This window comes from Cannabis sativa, chromosome 4, assembly GCF_029168945.1.
Source record: "Cannabis sativa cultivar Pink pepper isolate KNU-18-1 chromosome 4, ASM2916894v1, whole genome shotgun sequence".
In the NCBI taxonomy this organism is placed as follows: Eukaryota; Viridiplantae; Streptophyta; class Magnoliopsida; order Rosales; family Cannabaceae; genus Cannabis; species Cannabis sativa.
This window is the reverse complement of record NC_083604.1, coordinates 3,935,962-3,956,335: the sequence shown is the minus strand read 5'-3', so window position 1 is coordinate 3,956,335 and position 20,374 is coordinate 3,935,962. Positions and strand designations below refer to the sequence as shown.

Here is a 20,374-nt window from a genome sequence, read left to right as displayed (position 1 = left end):
ATAGGGAGGGCCATAAACACAAGATAGTAACCAAGGGTGGGTGGGAGGATCCGAATAAACTAAACCAGAGATATGATTGCGAGAACAAGATATACATTCAAAACTGAAACCAGACTTCCAAGCCAAAATAATACCTCCAGCAGAACCGGACGGCGGCACACAAATATTAAAATAAAAGTGGAGGGTCTTTAGAGTACGTACCAGAGGCTTAGCATCCACTTTTAGCTCTGACAGAAAAATAAAATCCGGACAGCGAGATGTGATCAGGGACTTCAGTTCCAGAACTGTAGAGGTCTGCCCCAACCCTCTACAGTTCCAAGCAATGCCTCTCATTGCTCATGTGGAGGAGATTCGACATTCTCCTCCACAGGGTTACGAGAGTAGGCAGACACACTAGAACCAGAATCTTCTATAACAAACGAGCCAATCAGCGGGTTTTTCATAATTCCAGACCGACTCGGAGAAGAGGATGAATTCTCAGAAGGCTCTTCCGACACCACCTTCGACTCGTTATCATGTTGATTGGAGTCCCAAGGGAAATCACGGATGACACCTGGATACTTGCGATGAATTTTGTGCGGCCTAGAACACAGAGAGGCAGAGGCTTCGAATTTTCTTTTCTTAAAAGGCGTAGTCCTCTCATTTACGTCCGATGAAGTCGGGACGCCAATATCCCCTCCAATTTTACGAATCTCATACAAGTCTAATTTCCCAAAATGTTTAAGATCATGCAATAAATTTTCTTGGGCTTGAAAAAATTGAGATAAAGCATTCTCTTCATCAGATTGCATTATTGCCACACAAGCATCTTCGGGCGGAGTAGAAGGAAGCAAGTTTAAGGGCGGCCCCGGTTGCCCATCTTTTTTTCTATCTATTTGAAGTGGCCCACTAGGAGAGGATTTACCTCTAGCAAGTCTCGGGCTCCCATGATTGCCCTCAAGTAAAAGAGGCTCCTTACCAATTACTAACTGCGGCCCAATAGATGAATGGTTAAAGACAGACCGATTGGGCCCACCAATAGTATTACTAGAAGTACCCTGCCCAATCACAGATAGAGTCGGCCCACCTTTACCCGGCCCACTACACAACTCTCTTCCTTGAACATTAATCAGTGCCACGTCACCATTCTTCTTTTCCAAAAGCTCGTCCATTAAGTTCACATTGAGCCCAACAGAACTCGGCCCAGAACCCAATCTATTAACCCCAACGGTAATATCATTTGAAATATTTAAGCCTTCCTTTGACCGGTCCTCTTCTTCAATCCTCAAATTGGTATACTGAACAGGTGCCTTATCTGAACACAGGAGCTCTGTGTCACCTCGAATGCCCGAAAAAGGAGCTTCTCTCACAGAGGGAAAGTCCACAGAGAGCTTTTCCCTTCCATTTAAATTCATTTCAACTCTATTCCCATTTCTGGTAATCCTTGGACTCCGACCCCCTGCCGTCACCTTGGGTACCCAAACCTGCTCGCCACCCTGAGAACTCACCATCACCTCACGCCCTGTCCCTTTCCTCCACTTTTTCGAAACACGGGCAGCGCTAGCCAACTGCCGGACCGCCTTTCCACCATTAGCAGGGGCAGACGATGGGCCACCACGAGGAGGCAACACCGCCTGAGCCGTACCTCCTGAGAATACATCATGGAAACGAGAGGCCGTGGACAGCCACGGACCAAACAAAGGATGCACCGAACCATCCACCGCAGCCACTGTGACCGGAGAAGAGAAAGAACACCCCTTTCTCTGGTGACCCAGACGACCACATTGATAACAAAAGATACCAATTTTTTCATACTTAAACTGAATCCACCTTTTGTCCCCTGAAATTAATTCAAAGAAACAACCCGAAGCAAGGGGGTTGAGAATATTTATGTCAATGAAAGCTATGAGATAAATACCCCAGGTTGCCGGTTTCTCCTCATCCAACTCAATCTGAATCACATCACCAATCCTTCTTCCTAAGAGATTACCATTTTCAATGGAGAAGTACTCTTGAGGAAGGTTATGAAACTGCACCCAAAGTCTAACCACATTCACTGAATTTGAACTCTCAATACCAGGGCCCCAAGCATGGAGGGCAAAGGTGTAGCCTCTAAAAAGCCAAGGGGCATTATGCAGAGCCCAGTCTCTATCTTCCACTTCCTTATGCTTACTTGGAAAGGTGGTTGATATCTCTATTTAATGCCCTATTTTAGCTGGTAACATTCATGGGGATGTGTGATATTAAATATAAATTCTAAACACTATATAAAAAAATTTAAAGTGCTTATTTAAAAATGTACCTTTTTTTTTTATGAACAAACATTTGTTAGAAAACACAATATTTGATAACTCTCTAAGTTATTTCTTAGAGAGTTTCCCAAGAGAAATAAGCTTTTCGCCAAAGGTTTAATACTTTGTTTAAGTCACGGTAATTATCACTAATCTACACTTAAGGTTGTGAGTGAATGCTTCTTTTCATGTTCTTTTTCTTCATGTTATATAATGTGATCATGAAATTTCTTTTTTTCTACTTTTATATATATAATATACATAGTATATATGTGTGTCGTAATATTTATCTAACCAATTTCTTATAATATACATCTTAATTTTTATCAATTATAATAAAATCTTTAACAATAAAATTGTAAAATGTATGAGGTTCTATCTCAAAACTAATTAATAATGAGAGAGGAAAAAATAACTCATAAATCTTATATACCATAGGAGTTTCTCTTGGATACATATACATATTTTATAGACTCATGACTAATTTTCTTTATTTCTTTTAAGCTCCTTATCAATCATTTCATTCAAGAGAAAAAAAAAATCCTGTTCTTGGCTTAATTGGACTCAAATCTTAGGCTTTCAATTTTATGTATAAATGGGCCGACCCTAAAAATATATGAGCCCAAGACGAATTAAATTTGGGGTCTTCAAAAATATATAAAAAAAAATATCAAAAGAAGAGTGTTATGGGATTTGAACCATGACCTTAGACATTATTACGTCTACCTCAATCAGCTAAGCTATAAATATTTATTATTTATAATTTACTTAAATTTTACTTAAATAAAAGCCTAATAATTTTTTTTTTATTTTTTTATTTTGGGCCCCCGGAAAGTGTGGGCCCTAGGCACGGGCCTAGCCCGCCTATGCCTAGAGCCGGCCCTGTGTATAATCAGCAACATGATATTTGTTCAATAAAATGAGGTTATTCAAAAAAAAAAAGAAAAATTATATTAACATTTTGTAAAAAGTATTCATAATAATTTTCATTTGTTGATTAAATAAATTGTAAAAACGCGGTCTTCATTTAATTATTAGAAAGATAAACAACTCTTGTATTATTCAGTTGTGCATAAAATTTTTATATTATTACTTTTAATTTACATTTAAATATTCTTGATCACTTTTTTACTTTTTTTTATTCAGTACTATTTCACATGTGAATTATATGCTACATACATATAAAAGTAAAATTCATGCTAAATTTACATATGAACTCATGAACAACAAGATTAAAGTTCACACATACCAAAACTTTTTTTTTTCTTTTTGAACAAAAAAACGTTAGAAAAAAGAAAAATTTTAAACATATGAAATGTTATATTAAGCTTAAAGACCCACTAATTAAAGGGATTTCTTTGTGGTGACTGGTTAGTGCCTTTCTTAGCAAAACAATAGGGTCCTCTTTTGAGTTTGAATATATATATTTTGAGAGACTTATTATCAACATTTTTATGTTTCATTCAAGTTGTTCAAGCATAAAATAATATTGTTCTTGGACTGAAATTGGACTCAAATCCTCGGCTACCAAAAGCTAAAAATACTAATTTATAATTATTTGTAAGTATTAATATAATAATTTGGAGCATATCCCATATATATTATTTCAAACTAAAATATATATATATGTGAATATTAAATTATACTAATAATATATTACATGTAATAATAACAAATAGACTTTAATATTTCAAAAATGTAATTATGTTTAATTAATTAGACATATCTTTATATATTAAAAGTGTCTATCTAACGGCAAGAATGGTTTAACGATTCTTTTTTTTTATTTAGCACTTAACAGACTGTTAACATTAAACGTTATCAAATAAATAAACTCAATAATTAAACCCAAAAAATTAAACAATCTTTTTTAAAATTAAAAAAAATATCTTACCCACATATCTCTCTAACAAATCCTACAATTTTTGAAATTTTTTTACACAGCTTCATTCAAATTTCAAAAAATAAACTCAATAATTAAACCCATAAAATTAAATAATATTTACGATTAACTTACATATCTCTCTAACAAACTACAATTTTTGAAATTTTTTTACACAGCTTCATTCAAATTTCAAAAAATAAATCCAATAATTAAACCCAAAAAAAATTAAACAATCTTTACGATTAACAAATTTATCACCCATACAGGCAAACACAACAAAAGCCTCCCTCTCTCAATTTCACCTACTGAAACAGATTTCATATTTACAAGAGTGTCCAAGCTAAATGTCAGAATATAATTACTTTTTCTTTTCATTTCAGGCAAAGATCGCTCCTTATATAGGACAATCTGCTCTGACAATAGGGGTGTTCGAGGAACATAATGCAATCATCAGTTGTCAATTCTCATTGCTTTTGGTAAAAATTACACCTTTAATACTTCTTTGTTACTTTTGTTGTGCTATTTTGAGTGACGGTGGCTTTATAATGAGCAGATGAGATTTCAGTTAGCATTGTTAAAATTCATGATTTCTGGTAGGCTGATAGTGGTAGCTTCTTAGGAATACTTGTACACATTAATTTTGATTTTGCTCTATTTTTGACTCCATATCTAAGATTTCTCCTTGGTAGTGAGAATGTTCCCTCAAGTGTTAGTTATTCTTAATTTTGTAATATTTGAACTGGAACAAATGCAACATATATTATAACCTTATTATTATTGTTTCCAATATGTTTTTACTAACATTTGTAGTTTAATTTAAACTCCATTATACTAGACATAAAAGTTTAATTTAAATTTATAATTCAAATCTCTCTAAATTAAATATTATTTATTTTTGATTCATTTATTTCCTTCAAAACTCATAATTTAATACTTAATATAAAACATAGCATACGTGCATCGCACGTAACAATATACTAGTTTTATTAAATATGTAGTTATGTGAATATTAGAGTAAGATGATAATCTTACTAAAGCCAATTATGAGATAATTAGTAGATTTTGAGAAAATAATTAAGTGATCGTAATTATTATAAATTACGGAAATTTTATTGAAACATGTGAGTATTATATATACTATTTTTAAAATAAAATATCTTTGAGTTACGACTGAGGAATCTTTAGATTGTACATCATGTATTTTGATTTACTTTTATATATAGTTCTTTTTGTCAAACTTTTGTAACAAAAGATCTTCGAAACAAATTTTTAGCAGTGTTATCCTATTCACTGCTATGGCTTTTTTAGTGAATTTTTTTAATATTATCACGAATTTGACTAAATAGGTAATCTATTATTACTAAACTATGTTCTAAAACACACATGTGGCATCCTTAGGAGTTAGGGTGTTACACTGGGATGCATCCGAAAGGGCTTCCCAAGAGACGCCTCAGAAGATTATAAGTGACAATTTTTTGACACCAAATCTCGCAATGTCGGGGCATTGTCCCCTGCATCAGACCATAACCACCAATGGGAACATACTTTTTGTTCGACGACCACGTACTCTGACAACGCAGTACGCAAAGGCAACACACACATGCCATCTGTCGCCATCAAGTGGTCCCTACTGTACAGAAGATCATAACCCCACAGGCTGGGTCTCAATCCGTGGGTCCTAAGTCAACATATATTATATGTATTTTCCCCATTAGTTGGCAATGTTACACGTAAATTCTAGCGGGTCCCGAGTATATCCATAGTCCGACCTTAGCCTATAAATACTACATGATACCCTCATGCAAAGGGAGAGAAATTCATTACAAACTCCATAGCAAGACGTTGGAATCTTGAGCTTGTCAAGAACATTTGTATAACATTTCAAGGCTTTTTAGCCTAATACAATGACTTGTGAATTATAATTCATTAATATTTGAACCACGTAAAAATTATTTTTTTTATTTCATCTCTTTGATTTATTTTCTTAGTTCTTATTTTATTATATTGAATTTTCAAAATTTTCAGTAAATACTATCCAATTTATTTTTTATATATATAATTAGTAACTGGAGCTCATTTTTTTTTAAAGATTCAGCTCTTTATAATATTAACTAATGAGTTTGTTTGATGAGCACAGTTAGAATACACTAACTATTAAAATGTAATTCCTCAATCTATCTCTCACTTTTTTTTTCTCTAAATTTTAGTGTATAATTTTCACTCAAGTGTAAAGTTAACTAAATAATACTAGTCAATCTAACTTTGGTTCCATCAAAAAAATAATTACTACTCAAGTCAAGAGTGAAGAGTAAAATATATTAATGAGAAAATAACAAATATATTTAGGCCAACAAATTGATTGTATTTGTAGCCACCAATATATTATATATATTTAGAAGCTTCTTTCTCTCTTTACTTGTTCATCATCCAATTCAAAAACCAATTTAAAAGACTTAGTTTGACTCTGAATTGCTTGCGCCAAAACTTTGACCAAAAAATCTCTCTAGAACTACATAAATGCATTGGCTATAATGGCTGCTGCCTAAATTAAAATTGGTTGTATATAATAACATCATTATTATTATTATTATTATTATTATTATTATTATTAGACATAGTATTCAATATTTTTTTTTATAAGTAATACCTTATAGTTAGTTAATAATATATTTTTTTTAAAATATTTTTTTAAGTTATATGAAATTCAATGCATAACTACACAAATATTAGTATATGATAAAAAAAAAATACTAAACATTAATAATACTTTTTAACAATTATCATATAAGTAATAATATATATATAAATATTAAAGGAAAAATACCCATACATATTTATGAAGCTTTTGATTTGTCAACGCCAAATAATTTATTGGCTTTATGATGTATATATATAATAGCAGACATATGGGACAATATGTAAAAAAATATATAATATAGTTACAAGGCTTGAGTTTTGAGTTTTGACTCTTGACTATATGACTTTAATCATATAAACTTAATCCATAAGTGATTAAATTCTAATATAGATTATTATAATTAATTTATTCTAATCATCTAGAAACAATCATATTTTAAAAGTTTGGTCTATCAATAATTATAATAATCACACAAGCATTGCAATTGGAATATTTTTAAATATGGGTGACCAGTTCATTGGTGATTTTAATTTATATATAATTAATTTAAAATTGCAAGTATGGGATTTTCTAGAAGAGCATAACATATTTGGTTATTGAAAGAAAGCATTAGCATGTGTAAGATTACCCCACAAAATAAATAACATGTGCATTGCATAATTGGTTACTCACTTTGATATTTGTATAAGGAATAAAATAATTGTTTATAATAAAAATAATTTACAACATAAATACTTAAGTTTAACTTCTAATTATAAATAAATATTTAAATTTAATTTTTAGCGGTATAATAATACCTAAGTTATAATTCTGAAATTTCTATAAGTATCTGGCTATTAAGTGTAAAATAAATTACCACGTAGCAATCTTTAATTGGTCCAGATTAAAAAAAAATAACATGTGAATAATGACTGAACATTTACAGTTATATACCTAAAAAGTTTCAGAATTATAATTAAGTATTATTACTGCCAAAAATTAAAATTATTTATTTATTTACAACCATGCAATAATTAAATTTAAGTGTTTATGCCACAAATTAATCTTCTAATAACTAGATAGGATATTATTTGGAAGATACATAATTGTAAACTTTCCTAACTATAATAGGATATATATAGGGAAATTTGATTTTCTATACTTACATATACTTAATATTTTTTCTCTAAACACATAATATTTAATATTTGTGGGATATGACACATTTTAGAATATCCCTAAAATACCCCCATTTACATTACCGCCTCCCCTCTCTCTTCTTCTCTCTTTGTTATAAACAAAGAAAAAATTAAAAAAATTAAAGTGGGCATCGGGCCCTACATCGGGCCATACATCGGGCCCATCGGGCCAATCATCTTACTATCGGGCTCTACATCGGGCCCATCGGGCCAATCATATAAAATAAAAAAATTAAAAAAAAAATAAAGTGGGCATCTGACCATCGGGCCGACCATCGGGCCCTACATCGGGCCCATCGGGCCAGTCCTATAAATAGAGTTTTTTTTAAAAAAAATCCAAAATGGGCATCAGACCATCAGGCCCTACATCGGGCCTACATCAGGCCATGCATCGGGCCATGCATCGGACCATCGGGCCATGCATCGGACCATCGGGCCATGCATCGGGCCTTCATCTTCAAGCTCATGTCAAACCAGAAAATCAGATTTTCTTGCCCAGAAAGATCACAGACCCTAGATCTACTCCATCTAACCCTAGATCTAATCAAGAATGCACATATCCAACCTAAATCTATCAACTAACAATATTTTTACCATAATCAATAAGAAAAAAAAAATTAAAAAACCGAAACGGGAAAGGCTCGTCGCGTGCTCAGTGGATGGGTTCCCTCCGTTGGGTGGTGGGTTCGGTGAGTTCTTCGTTCGAGTGGGGATTCGTGGGTGGTGCGATTTCAAATGCTAGAGAGAGAGAGAGAGAGAGAGAGAGAGAGAGAGAGAGAGAGAGAGAGAGAGAGAGAGAGAGAGAGAGAGAGAGAGAGAGAGAGAGTTTAGAAATGAGGGGGGTAAAATTGGGTTTAAGTAAAAGTTATCCCATTTTACAAATTATGTATAGTTTTAGATTAGGATACCAATTTCAGTCCCTAATATGTATATAATTTCAAATTTCCCTATATATAAATTTGGTATATATTACATGAAAAGGAGTACTACAAATTATTATTATTATTATTATTATTATTATTATTATTATTATTATTATTTTGTTTTAGGTAAGAAAAGGACATGGATATAATATCTATTACAATCAACCAATATTTTGTTTTTCATTGTAAACTATCTATACTGTTGTGACTCATAATTATAATAATTAATAAATATTAAACATTAAAGATTAAATACTTTTAATATTTTTTTAATTTTATAACTAATTACATTTATTTATTTTTTGTTTTAAATAATCTATCATATATATTTTTTCTTTTTTATAAGTTAAAAAATCTAAAGTTGATACTTTTATAAGTTGCAGATTCTAGTTTTCATTATTGCATAATGTTTTTAATAAACTATTCTTTATATTATTGCAGATTTTTTTTTCTTTAAAACAGTATACTTCTTACCTTATTTAAAAACTTTACCAAATAATGCTTATATCTAAAATAAATTTCTTTTGAAATAATTATTGTAAGTATCTTATATCTCCACAATCCACATATCATTATCACATGCAATTTCAAGAAAATTATAAAATAAAAAGGGAAATTTGAATATCTATACTTACAAAACCATATTATTTTTTAACTAAACATATACTTAGTAAAATTGGTAATGTATGACAATTTTACACCTTTTCCAAAACTAACCCTCCCATTTGAAATTCTAATCCCATCTCAGCCATCTCTCTCTCTCTCTCTCAACTCACCAACACCCAAGCCACCCAAGCCACACCACAGTCGGACCCTAACTCCACCCACGAAACGCTGACCACGGACCCACGAAACGCTCACCCGAACGCTCACCCACGGACCCCGACGAAAACCCCAACCCGAAGGACGGTCCCGAAGGACCATCAACCATCGGGTCCGATGGCTACCAATCGGACCCACTGTGAGGTCCAATTGGTAGCCATCGGACCCATACAAATGGCACCATCGGACCCATACGAAATCGGACCATCGGACCTGAATAACCCCATCGGACCCCGTACAATCGGGCCCTGAACAACCCCATCGGACCCGCACAAAATCGGACTCCCTATGACCATCGGACCTCACAATCGGGCCAACCGAAATTGACCATCGGACCCTCCCAACAACGTCGGACCTTCATCTTCCCACCCCGAAAACACATCCTTCCCAAACCCTTTCACAGATCCGAAAAAACCCCGAAAACACACCTTGGCCATTTCGAATTTGTCCGGTGACCGTCCTTCGGGTTGGGGTTTTCGTCGGGGTCCGTGGGTGAGCGTTCAGGTGAGCGTTTCGTGGGTCCGTGGTCAGCGTTTCGTGGGTGGAGTTAGGGTCCGACTGTGGTGTGGCTTGGGTGGCTTGGGTGTTGGTGAGTTGAGAGAGAGAGAGAGAGATGGCTGAGATGGGATTAGAATTTCAAATGGGAGGGTTAGTTTTGGAAAAGGTGTAAAATTGTCATACATTACCAATTTTACTAAGTATATGTTTAGTTAAAAAATAATATGGTTTTGTAAGTATAGATATTCAAATTTCCCAATAAAAATATCATAATTGAAAGGAAAAAAAAAAAAGACTATAAACCTTCATGATCATGATCATCATAATATTATTATTATTAAATAATAAATATAATCCTCTCAAGTAAATAAGATCACTACAATTTTCAGTTATATAATATGTTTAATTAAATAGTTGAAAATTTGAACTATATAGAACAATCTTAAGTATAAAATATACTATAATAACCAGTGCTTAACTACAAGAACTAATGACTAAATCAAACAAATTTATACTTATTATAGTTGACCAACAAACTCCATTCATCCCATTTCATCACCCATGATGTAAATGAAATCCTTCATATCTAATTCTTGTCTAACAAGTTCTTTAATTTATTTAAAATAAAATAAATATTTTATCCAACAAACTTCACCAACAAGTTAATTAATTTCCTCAACTGAACTTCATCCAAAAATTACGACATTATAAACAAAAGTCAAAACTTTTCACTTTATTATAAACCAAAAAAAAAAGAATTCTAGATGATGATTAATGAAATGAACCAACCAACAAACAAACAACCTAACACGTGTCAACGAGAATATTTACCACGTGTGGATTCTTACACGTGTAACGTGTGAGCCAAGGATAATATATATTATTATTATTTATTTATTTATTTTGTTAAAAAGTGAAGAAGAAATTACCAAGAATATAACTTACGTCAAAATTAAGGGCTTGAAAAAGCTGAAGAGGCCAAAAATTAAAAGGAAACTCCTTTTATGACAACGCGCCTTTCCAGTGACCTTCTATGCTTATTTATTTTATTTATTTATTTATTATTATTATATATATTTGTGTTGTTCAGACTTTAAATTTCAATACTCTTCTTTCTCTCCCAACCACTTATATATATACATATTTAACTCTCTCAATCCATTTCAAATCAAAACACCGTCCAAATTTACAAGGTTGATTCGATTCGGTGTTTGTTATTTAGCTTTGAGGAGTTTGGATTGAATTTGAAGAAAATGCAAGCGAGTTTAGTTTCACAGAGTGAAAATTGGATGGGTTTTTCAATGGATTATGATGAAATTTCATCGAAAATGACACATGATTTTAGGGCAAAGCTGAAATTTGAGGAGGAGGAGGAGTTGCGGAGCGAAGGTGTTGTTGTTGTTGATGAAGAGAAAGCTGATCATGGAGAAGAATTAGAGGTAGAAGAGGAAGAGGAAGAGGAAGAGGAGGAAGAATTTTCTTTTGCGTGTACGAATCCAGATGGATCGCCGATTTCTGCTGACGATTTGTTTCAGGACGGTCAGATCCGACCGATTTTCCCTATTTTTGATCAATCTCTACTGTTTGCGGACGGTGAAGATGGCGCTAGCGGTACCGATGATTCGTCTCTTCGTCTTCCGTTAAAGAAACTCTTCATTGAAGAAAGATCTCGTTCTTCTTCTTCATCGTCTTCTTCCTCCGATGCCGACGAATTGGAGGCGCTTCCTCCCGGTACTTACTGCGAATGGTCCAAAAAGGCGGTGGAAGCTTCACCTGAGATGAACAAGAAGAGTAACTCCACAGGCTTCTCGAAGCTATGGAGATTCAGAGATTTGGTTGTACGGAGCAGTAGCGATGGCAAAGACGCTTTCGTGTTCCTAAACCCTAATTCCACTAACAACGCGCCAAAGCAAAGCGTGGAATCGATTAAGAAAACGGCAAAAGCTGAGAAGAAAGCGGCGCCAGGAGGAGTAGAGGCTGCGACGATGGTCAAAGGAAAAGTCAAAGCTAAGGCAAAGAGAGGTGAAACGGCGTCGTCGGCTCACGAAAGATATTACGTAAGGAATAAAGCTAAGGAAGATAATAAACACAAGTCGTATTTGCCTTACAGGCCAGGTGTCGTTGGCTTTTTCACCAATGTGAACGGTTTAAGCAGAAATGTTCATCCTTTCTAATTAATTTTAATTAAATTTTTTTTGGGGGTGGTTCAAAATTTTAGAATATTATTATATTTATTAATTAATTTTATGTAAATGATTGGAGAATACTAATGTTGTTGTCTTTAGGGATTAAAAAAAAAATGTGTTATTTAGACATATGGGCAAAATCATAAGTAGCCTTTCTTTGTCTAACAATACTTTTGTTTTGTACACACAAAATGCAAATAGATCTTTTTATCTTTGCTTTTTCAAACATCAATGTTTCATTTCATGTTTGTTAATTATGAGATACGTTTTTTTGACATAATCATCATTATAATAAGTAAATTACAGTTAAATTACTAAAGATTTTTGGCATGTGTAAACAATTTGAAGGTGAATTGTAAATTCAGAGTAATTTATTAAAGATCTGTGCTCCGTGATTAACTGTGTGAGCATAATTGTATTATGATCTTTTGTCGGAAGTTTTATTATGAAATGATAATATAAATAACTTAAAGGAACCTTCTCTTCTCTGTCCCCTCTTATTTGCTCTACATTAAATTATTGCTAGCTAAAGTTGCAAGTGTAACCACTAAAGATTCATTAGAAAAACTTAATTCATATACTTAGGAAAAATAAACCTCAAATCTAACTAAGTAATTTCTGAATGCATTGGTACCACTACTTTCTAGTGTCGTTACCTATTTTGTAATAATAATTATTAAATTAAATTGATATTTTAGGGTAATTTGGAAAATCATATTAGGTCGTATTGTATTGTATTATATTAAATTAGTTATACATCATATTTTTTATATAATATTATCTTAAATTTTAATTTATACTAAAATATTATATATTTAAGTATCCATAAAAATTAATACCACATATAATTTTACATAATAATATCACATAAAATACAATTTAATATAATACTATACAATACAATATAATACAATATAGTGTAATACGACGTACCAAACGAATCATTATTCTACTAAATAGTGATGCGATATGACACTTTAGAGCATCTCCAATGGTAATATTTTGGAGAATGTTGGATGAGGTGGAAAGCTTATGTGACAAAATATAGCGATATTATACTATTGGAGATAAAAAAAAATGCTATTCTTGAAATTCGCATTAACGCCACACAATGGCATTGATGCTATGGTTTTTTTTATACAATAAAAAATTAAAAGTGCAATAGATATATATATATATATACACTAGTATATTGTTACGTGCGATGCACGTATACTATGTTTTATATTAAGTATTATATTATGAGTTTGGAAGGAAATAAATGAATAAAAAATAAATAATATTTAATTAAGAGAGATTTGAATAATAAATTTAAATTAAAGTTTTATGTCCAGTAAAAACATATTGAAAACAATAATAATAAGGTTATAATATATGTTGCATTTGTTCCAGTTCTTAAAATAATAGCAGCAAGAACATATTTGACCTGAAAAAATAAATATTACAAAATTAAGAATAAGCAAAGCGTGTGTAAAAAAATTTCAAAAATGATAGGATTTGTTAGAGAGATATGTGGGTAAGATATTTTTTTTTTAATTTAAGAAAAGATTGTTTAATTTTTTAGGTTTAATTATTGAGTTTATTTATTTGTTAACGTTTAACTTTAAGTTAAGTTAATTGTGTAAGGCTAAATAAAAAAAGAATCTTTAAATCAAGAATTGTCATAGACACTTTTAATATATAATAGTTTAATAAAGAAAAAAAAATTATATATATAATAATATGTGATATTATAATTATAATATTTTTAAAAAGTATTATACCATTGAAGGGTTTTTAGAAGTAAATGTGCCAAAAATGATATAGAAGAAAAATAAAATAAAATATTTATTTTGAATAATGTGGAGATATAAAGCAACTTCAAAGAATACAACCATTGGAGATCCTCATAATATACTTAGCACCACCACCATAGCTTTCAGTACTCTTAATTTTATATGTCAGTAGCACATTTATTTTTCTCTTTTTGTTTTAAAGAATAGTTCAAAAAGTCTCCACCATTTACTTCTAGAAATTCATACATATCTAAGTAAACTACAGATTTTTATTTATCCTAATTTTATACGATTATTTTTCTTTCATGGGAATGTAAGGTCTAAAGCTTGATAGTCAAATCTCTCTCGAAAAACAAATCTTGAAAGTCAAATAAAATCCACAACAATAGTGTCATATTACATATGCAGAACAAGACACATTAAAGCCTATGTCAAACCTCAACAACCAAATATTGACCAAACTAGAAGTTGAGCAAATTAGACTCTAATCCAAAAGTAAAAATGACAAGAGGTAGGTGAAGCTCATGAATATGTTGTTTCGAAAGACTAAATTTACATAATAAACTTAATTAACATTATTACAGAGTTTAGTTCCTTTGAGAAGATTAAACCAACCACAGAGGACAAAAAATATAGTCACAGTTGCATATATTCTATGCACTGCAAACATTATTACAAAAAGGCTTTATAAGTTACTTAAGAAGGTAAACTAGGAGCCCTGCTGTTTTGAGTCACACTTTGTTTATTCAACCACTATGCACAAAATCAACGCAAGTCGAAAATTTCGAACCTCAAATTCGAATTCTTGTACACATTGTTGCAGTGCTCGTATATGGAACTCCCATCTGATGTTTCCTTATGAGGATGAAATCCCTCCTCTTGGCATTCTTTCAGTACAGTCATCCCACCAGGCTCAGTTAGTCGAAATATTCCATAGCTCCTGTAAATTCCTCATTAACAAGTTTACCAATGTCATGTAAAGATATCTTATACTTAAGAAAACTATGAAATATGAATACAACAACTTATTTCTGCATATCTCAAGCACACTGGGCATGGTCTTTTTTTTTTCCTAATTTAGTTGGGAGTAAACATTTTTGACAAGAATGTGAATAGGGTATGCCAAAAGAGTTGGCATTTGGAAGCCATTGATAAGGAAGTGAACTGTTTTCTATAGTTTCATGAATTGGAAGTTGTGGTATTATTCCTTAAACCCCCAACCAACATTCGGTTAGTTAGTTAGTCTTTAACTAACTTAACTCAAATATGTTAAAACTTAACTCAAATATGACAACAAGTTTATTGGATTTCTTGGCTTATATAAAGAGAACTACTCTTCTCATTTCACAGCATAAAAATAAAGGCAAGAACAAGAGAGACACAACACAGTAGAGAGAGAAGTTAGAGTGAGAAATTGAGAGAGATATTTGAGAGAGAGGGTTGGGATTGGGAAATTGTTGAGGGATTACACCATGAATGACTTACTGTGATTATTTCCTTGTAGCTCCTGAGATTGATATCTCTAATTCTCACTATCAATAAAGATTGGTGGCAATGCTTTCAAATTGGAGTATGACTAAGTTCACATTGAACTTAAGATCGAAACTAGTATAAATCTCGTGTGTTGTTGTGTCTGGAAGCTATCTAAATTCATCTATGTTATATTTTTCTAGTTTAATGTGTTTGCTGGTTTTTGTTTTTGATCTGTTTGTTTTGAAGTGTGATCTTGAAGCTGGAATTACAGAAGTTAATTCCTATGTATCAGAGCTAAATTTCCTACAGAAGTGAAGTGAAGAGTAAAAGGAACCTTGAGGAATCAGTAGGAGCCATGACAATAGCGAAAGCCTCGGGTACCATTACCTGAAAAATTTTAAAAAATAAGGAGAAGAGAAACATCAGATTCCTGGTTAATTAGCAAACAACATTCAGATTCATAGTTTTGGAACATAAATTAAAAGGTATATAGTGTTTCAAGCCTTGGTTGTAAGGACAGTGAATCAAATCATTGTAATGTACTGTGAGGAGAAATCTAAGAAGCAAGCAACACACACACAAAAGTACCTGATATGAGTAGTGAGTATGTAAGTCTACTGATGACATGAAACAACTTTGAGTGGGATGAGTCTGGAAAAAAAAAAATATAACCAAAGTTAGAGCTAAGAGCTTCAATTATTAACACAATTCTAATTGTAAAAAAGAGGTCCAAAGTCCATACATGAATCCATCCCACAGGAAACAATGAATGCTCATTTTGTATGGTGAAAACTTCCTCCTCATTTGAAGCTTGACACTGCCACATAATGTTGAAAATCAGCAGCAAAACCGAAAACCGAAATGAGATTTCGAGACTCAAAACAATCAAAGTTCAGAGAGAAAAAACACTAAGATGCTTACAGAGCTTGAAGTGCATTCCTGTTTTGGTATGATCAGAGTGGTTACGTAGAATCGATTCTTTTTCTACACAGTTGAAACAAAAATATCTTAAGCTGCAACAAAATAAATAATCATTGGATAATTTCACAAACATCAAAAACACCAATAACAAGGTCATTGAATTGAATGTATATTTTATAACAAACACTAAATCTTACAAGAGAGGCACCAAGAATGCCACAAGTCTCTAAATCCTTCTTTGTATTCTCCTTTGCAAGCTCAAGAAAATCCTCCATTAATTGAGCTGACTGGCAAAATGATATGACAATTATATAATGAAGTGTTCCTATTTTCAATACCACCAATTTTCTCTGTTACAATACAATATAATATCATCAATTCTTACTATATGTACATCTCTCAGGATCACAGATGAGGAGGATGCTTCTGTACTAGTAGAAGAGTTAGAAGTTCCATCTTTTGGGTTGGCGATTTCGATACTCGAAATTTGATCATCTTGAGGTACTTTTTCAATACAAGAGATTGTGGTTGAAGGATAGGAATGAGTAACAGCATCAACTTTGATATGCTGAGACTCATTGACTGTTCTAATTTCAATTCTGCTGCAACTAATGCTAGAGCCCTCTGTGCATAATGAAGCTAACCCAACTCTTTCCTTATTAAATATCATCTTTTCTTTCTATATGTAAGAAAGATAAAAGAATGAGAAAAACCCTTTACAAGAAATTCTTCATTGAAATTCAGTTTATACAAACCACTTAACTAACAATCAAAGAAGATTTTTAAAGCTAATTTAATGATTTAAAACTAATTCAACCCAACCCCTTTTCTGAATTAATCATTGGAACAAATAATTTGAAGTGATTGGATTTACCATGATAATAAAAAGTAAACCAAAGGAAAAAAGACTTTTAAAATAGTTGGAATTGAAAGACTTATCTTGCAATCTATGCTTTTTCTGTTAAACAAAGGTAAGAATATCTTCTTATATAATAAAAGAGAAATAAATAAGCAAAACAATAAGTAATGTATGGAAGAGAAAGAAAGAAAGAAAGAACCTGGTTAAGAGATGATTGAGTTGGGTGTACAAAATCTGTTAAGGAAGATTAGATTGGCAATCATATATTATGCATATAATATATGATTGAATGGTTTTTAATGTCTTGTGTTTCAGTTTCGTTGTATTACAGAAGTGGAACAGTGTGTATTGTTGTGAGTTCTGACATTTGAGATCACTTTGTTCGAGTTTTTAGGTAAGTGGGTCCCTGTCCCTATTAACAATTGTCAGAATTTTGAAACCGTAACTTTCTGGGTTGGCCTGACATGATCAAATTCGGGCCGAGTTGGCCCATAGCTGAAACAACTGGATTAGAACCGGCCCATTTAGTACAAGGAAAATATCAAGGGATAAGTTGAAATATACCTGTTTTTTCATTAGTTAACTAAAAATAGCTTTTTTTTAAATTCGATTGAAATGTCCCCACTTTTATAACTATTACCGATTATAACCTCACAGCTACACAAGTTAGAGTTGAATGGAGAGTCAGAATATCGTTAGATGATAGGGGCATAATTGGTAGAGTTGTTGAAAAAAGGGTAGAAATAAAAAATATAAAAAGAGAGGGTAAAAATTAAACACAGCTTAAAAGAGATATACTATCTAAAAATATTTTCCAAATTGATTAGATTTTAGGAATGTGCTAAAAGACTTTATGTCAGTTTAAGGTCTTTAGATATAGGCCTGACCATGTTTCAATTGAAAAAAGAAAATTTAGTTTTAAAAGGATAAAAGTGTCATGCTAAAGACCCTATGGAGGCTTACTTAGAGTTGCAAAAGTTATATTGTATACTCATTTTATTTTATTTATTTTAATTTTTATTTTTATTTTTTTATATTTTTTTTAAGATATACCTATTTTTATAAATAATGTCTCCATCATAATGTAACTAGACTTAAATAAAGAATGATGGTATATTAGGTAATCCACTCACAAAAGTAAGTACATCTTAATAAAATACAAGAGTATTTTTGATTAATGGATAAAAAAAAAAAATCTAAATTTATCCTAATGATAAAAAACTAGTCGAGATGGATTGAAGAGTGTGAGATTTTAATTGTTTATTACTTGATTATATAAGTTGGACACTGTCAAGAGAAGTTCAATTGATTAGTTTTCTGTTATTAGTTACAACAGTATTTGTTGGTTGTCTGTTATTGGTTGTAACTGTTTTAGCTGTTGTAACAGCTTCTTATTTGCCTTTCTCATTCTGTATATAAACACTTGTAATTCTTCTCTTGAGCAATGTACAGAAACAATTCTTTCTTTCCTTTATTGTTTCTTCACATGGTATCAGAGCTTTCTCTTTCTCTCTGCTCTCTTCGTTTTCTTTTACTCAAGCCTTTCGTTCATGGCTGATAATGGAGGTTTGTCTGAAACTGTTACTCAAAATCCCACACCTAATCTTCCACGCTCCGCTCCTGTAACCTTCTCACACTCTCTCTCGGTCAGATTGGATGAACATAATTACCTTCCATGGAGGCATCAAGTTTTTGCAGCTATTAAGGGCAGTCGACTCCAACATCATCTTGATCCTACTCGAACTCCTCCCAAGTTTCTCTCCAATGAAGATCGACTGCACAATCGGCAATCTCCTGAATACGAAAGTTGGGATCAACAAGACAGCATATTGGTTTCTTGGTTACTTTCATCCATGGCCGAAAAGATACTTACAAGAATGGTGGGTTGTGAATCTACAGCACAGATCTGGGAAACACTTCGAGTCTACTACACGGCGCTAAACAGGGCTAACATTGGCAAGTACAAAACTCAGCTAAGAAACTCAAAGATGCAGGGGTCTCTCAACGATTTTCTATTAAAGATCAAAAGCCTTGTTGATCTTCTTGCTTCAATTGGTCATCCAATGTCAGCTCAAGATCATATTGAGGCAATCTTTAATGGACTTTCGAGTGAATACAATGTGTTTGTAACTTCGGTGAACACCATGCTAGATGCTTACACAGTTGCAGAAATAGAGGCTTTACTCATGGCTCAAGAAGTTAGGCTCGAAAAAGACTCCACTGAACTGGACATTACCAAACCAGAAGCCAATTTGGCTCATACTAAGCCTTACACAGGTGGTCGAGGTACTTACTCTTCTCCTCATTATCCCTCTTCAGTTTCTTCTTCATATAATCCTATGTTCAGGGGTTATTATCCCCAATATGGACCATCTGGCACCTTTTCTGCAACTCACCCTCCACCAGGTTTTGTTCCTAATCAAAGCAATGTTCAAGCCCGTGGATATCAGTCTGGCCGTGGCCAAATGTCTCAGAACAAAGGACCCAATGTGTCTTCAAAAGGACAATACTCTGCTTGGGGACAAAAGCTTCAGTGCCAATTGTGCCACAAAATGGGTCACACGGCTCAAAAATGTTTTTACAGGTTTGATAAAACCTTCACTGGTCCAGAAACATTTCAAGGTTTTTCAGGCAGTGCCAATCTTGTTGAATGCTCTCATCTTTATGCTTCTCCTGAAGTGGTTCAAGACAGCAGCTGGTATCCTGACTCAGGAGCCACTCACCACCTCACTCCTAATCCTCAAAATCTAATCTACTCCTCGGATTACACAGGAGATCAGCAAATACATATGGGAGATGGATCTGGTCTGAATATCCAAAACATTGGTAAATCCTTTATCCTTTCTCCTTTTCATTCTTAACAACTTGTATTAAACAATTTATTGCATGTGCCTAACATCACCAAGAACTTACTTAGTGTGTCTCAATTTGCCCAAGATAACTTTG

At 32.6% G+C, this 20,374-nt stretch overlaps 2 protein-coding genes across 2 annotated transcripts; one reads left to right on the top strand and one right to left on the bottom strand.

Annotated features, from left to right (window-relative positions):
- The first annotated feature begins 11,285 nt into the window (after positions 1-11,285).
- LOC115713001 (uncharacterized) lies at positions 11,286-12,626 on the top strand. Its single transcript, XM_030641468.2, has one exon. The coding sequence runs from the start codon at positions 11,468-11,470 to the stop codon at positions 12,386-12,388; it is 921 nt and encodes a 306-aa protein (XP_030497328.2). The 5' UTR covers positions 11,286-11,467; the 3' UTR covers positions 12,389-12,626.
- Positions 12,627-14,706: 2,080 nt separating this feature from the next.
- LOC115715287 (AMSH-like ubiquitin thioesterase 2) lies at positions 14,707-17,675 on the bottom strand. The gene is made up of 8 exons (XM_030644136.2): positions 17,628-17,675; positions 16,955-17,248; positions 16,767-16,856; positions 16,570-16,632; positions 16,391-16,465; positions 16,237-16,299; positions 15,983-16,035; positions 14,707-15,115 (listed from the first exon to the last, which is right to left on the bottom strand). Exons 2-8 carry the CDS (start codon positions 17,237-17,239, stop codon positions 14,941-14,943), a joined length of 804 nt encoding a protein of 267 aa, XP_030499996.1. The 5' UTR covers positions 17,240-17,248; positions 17,628-17,675; the 3' UTR covers positions 14,707-14,940.
- Positions 17,676-20,374: the final 2,699 nt, after the last annotated feature.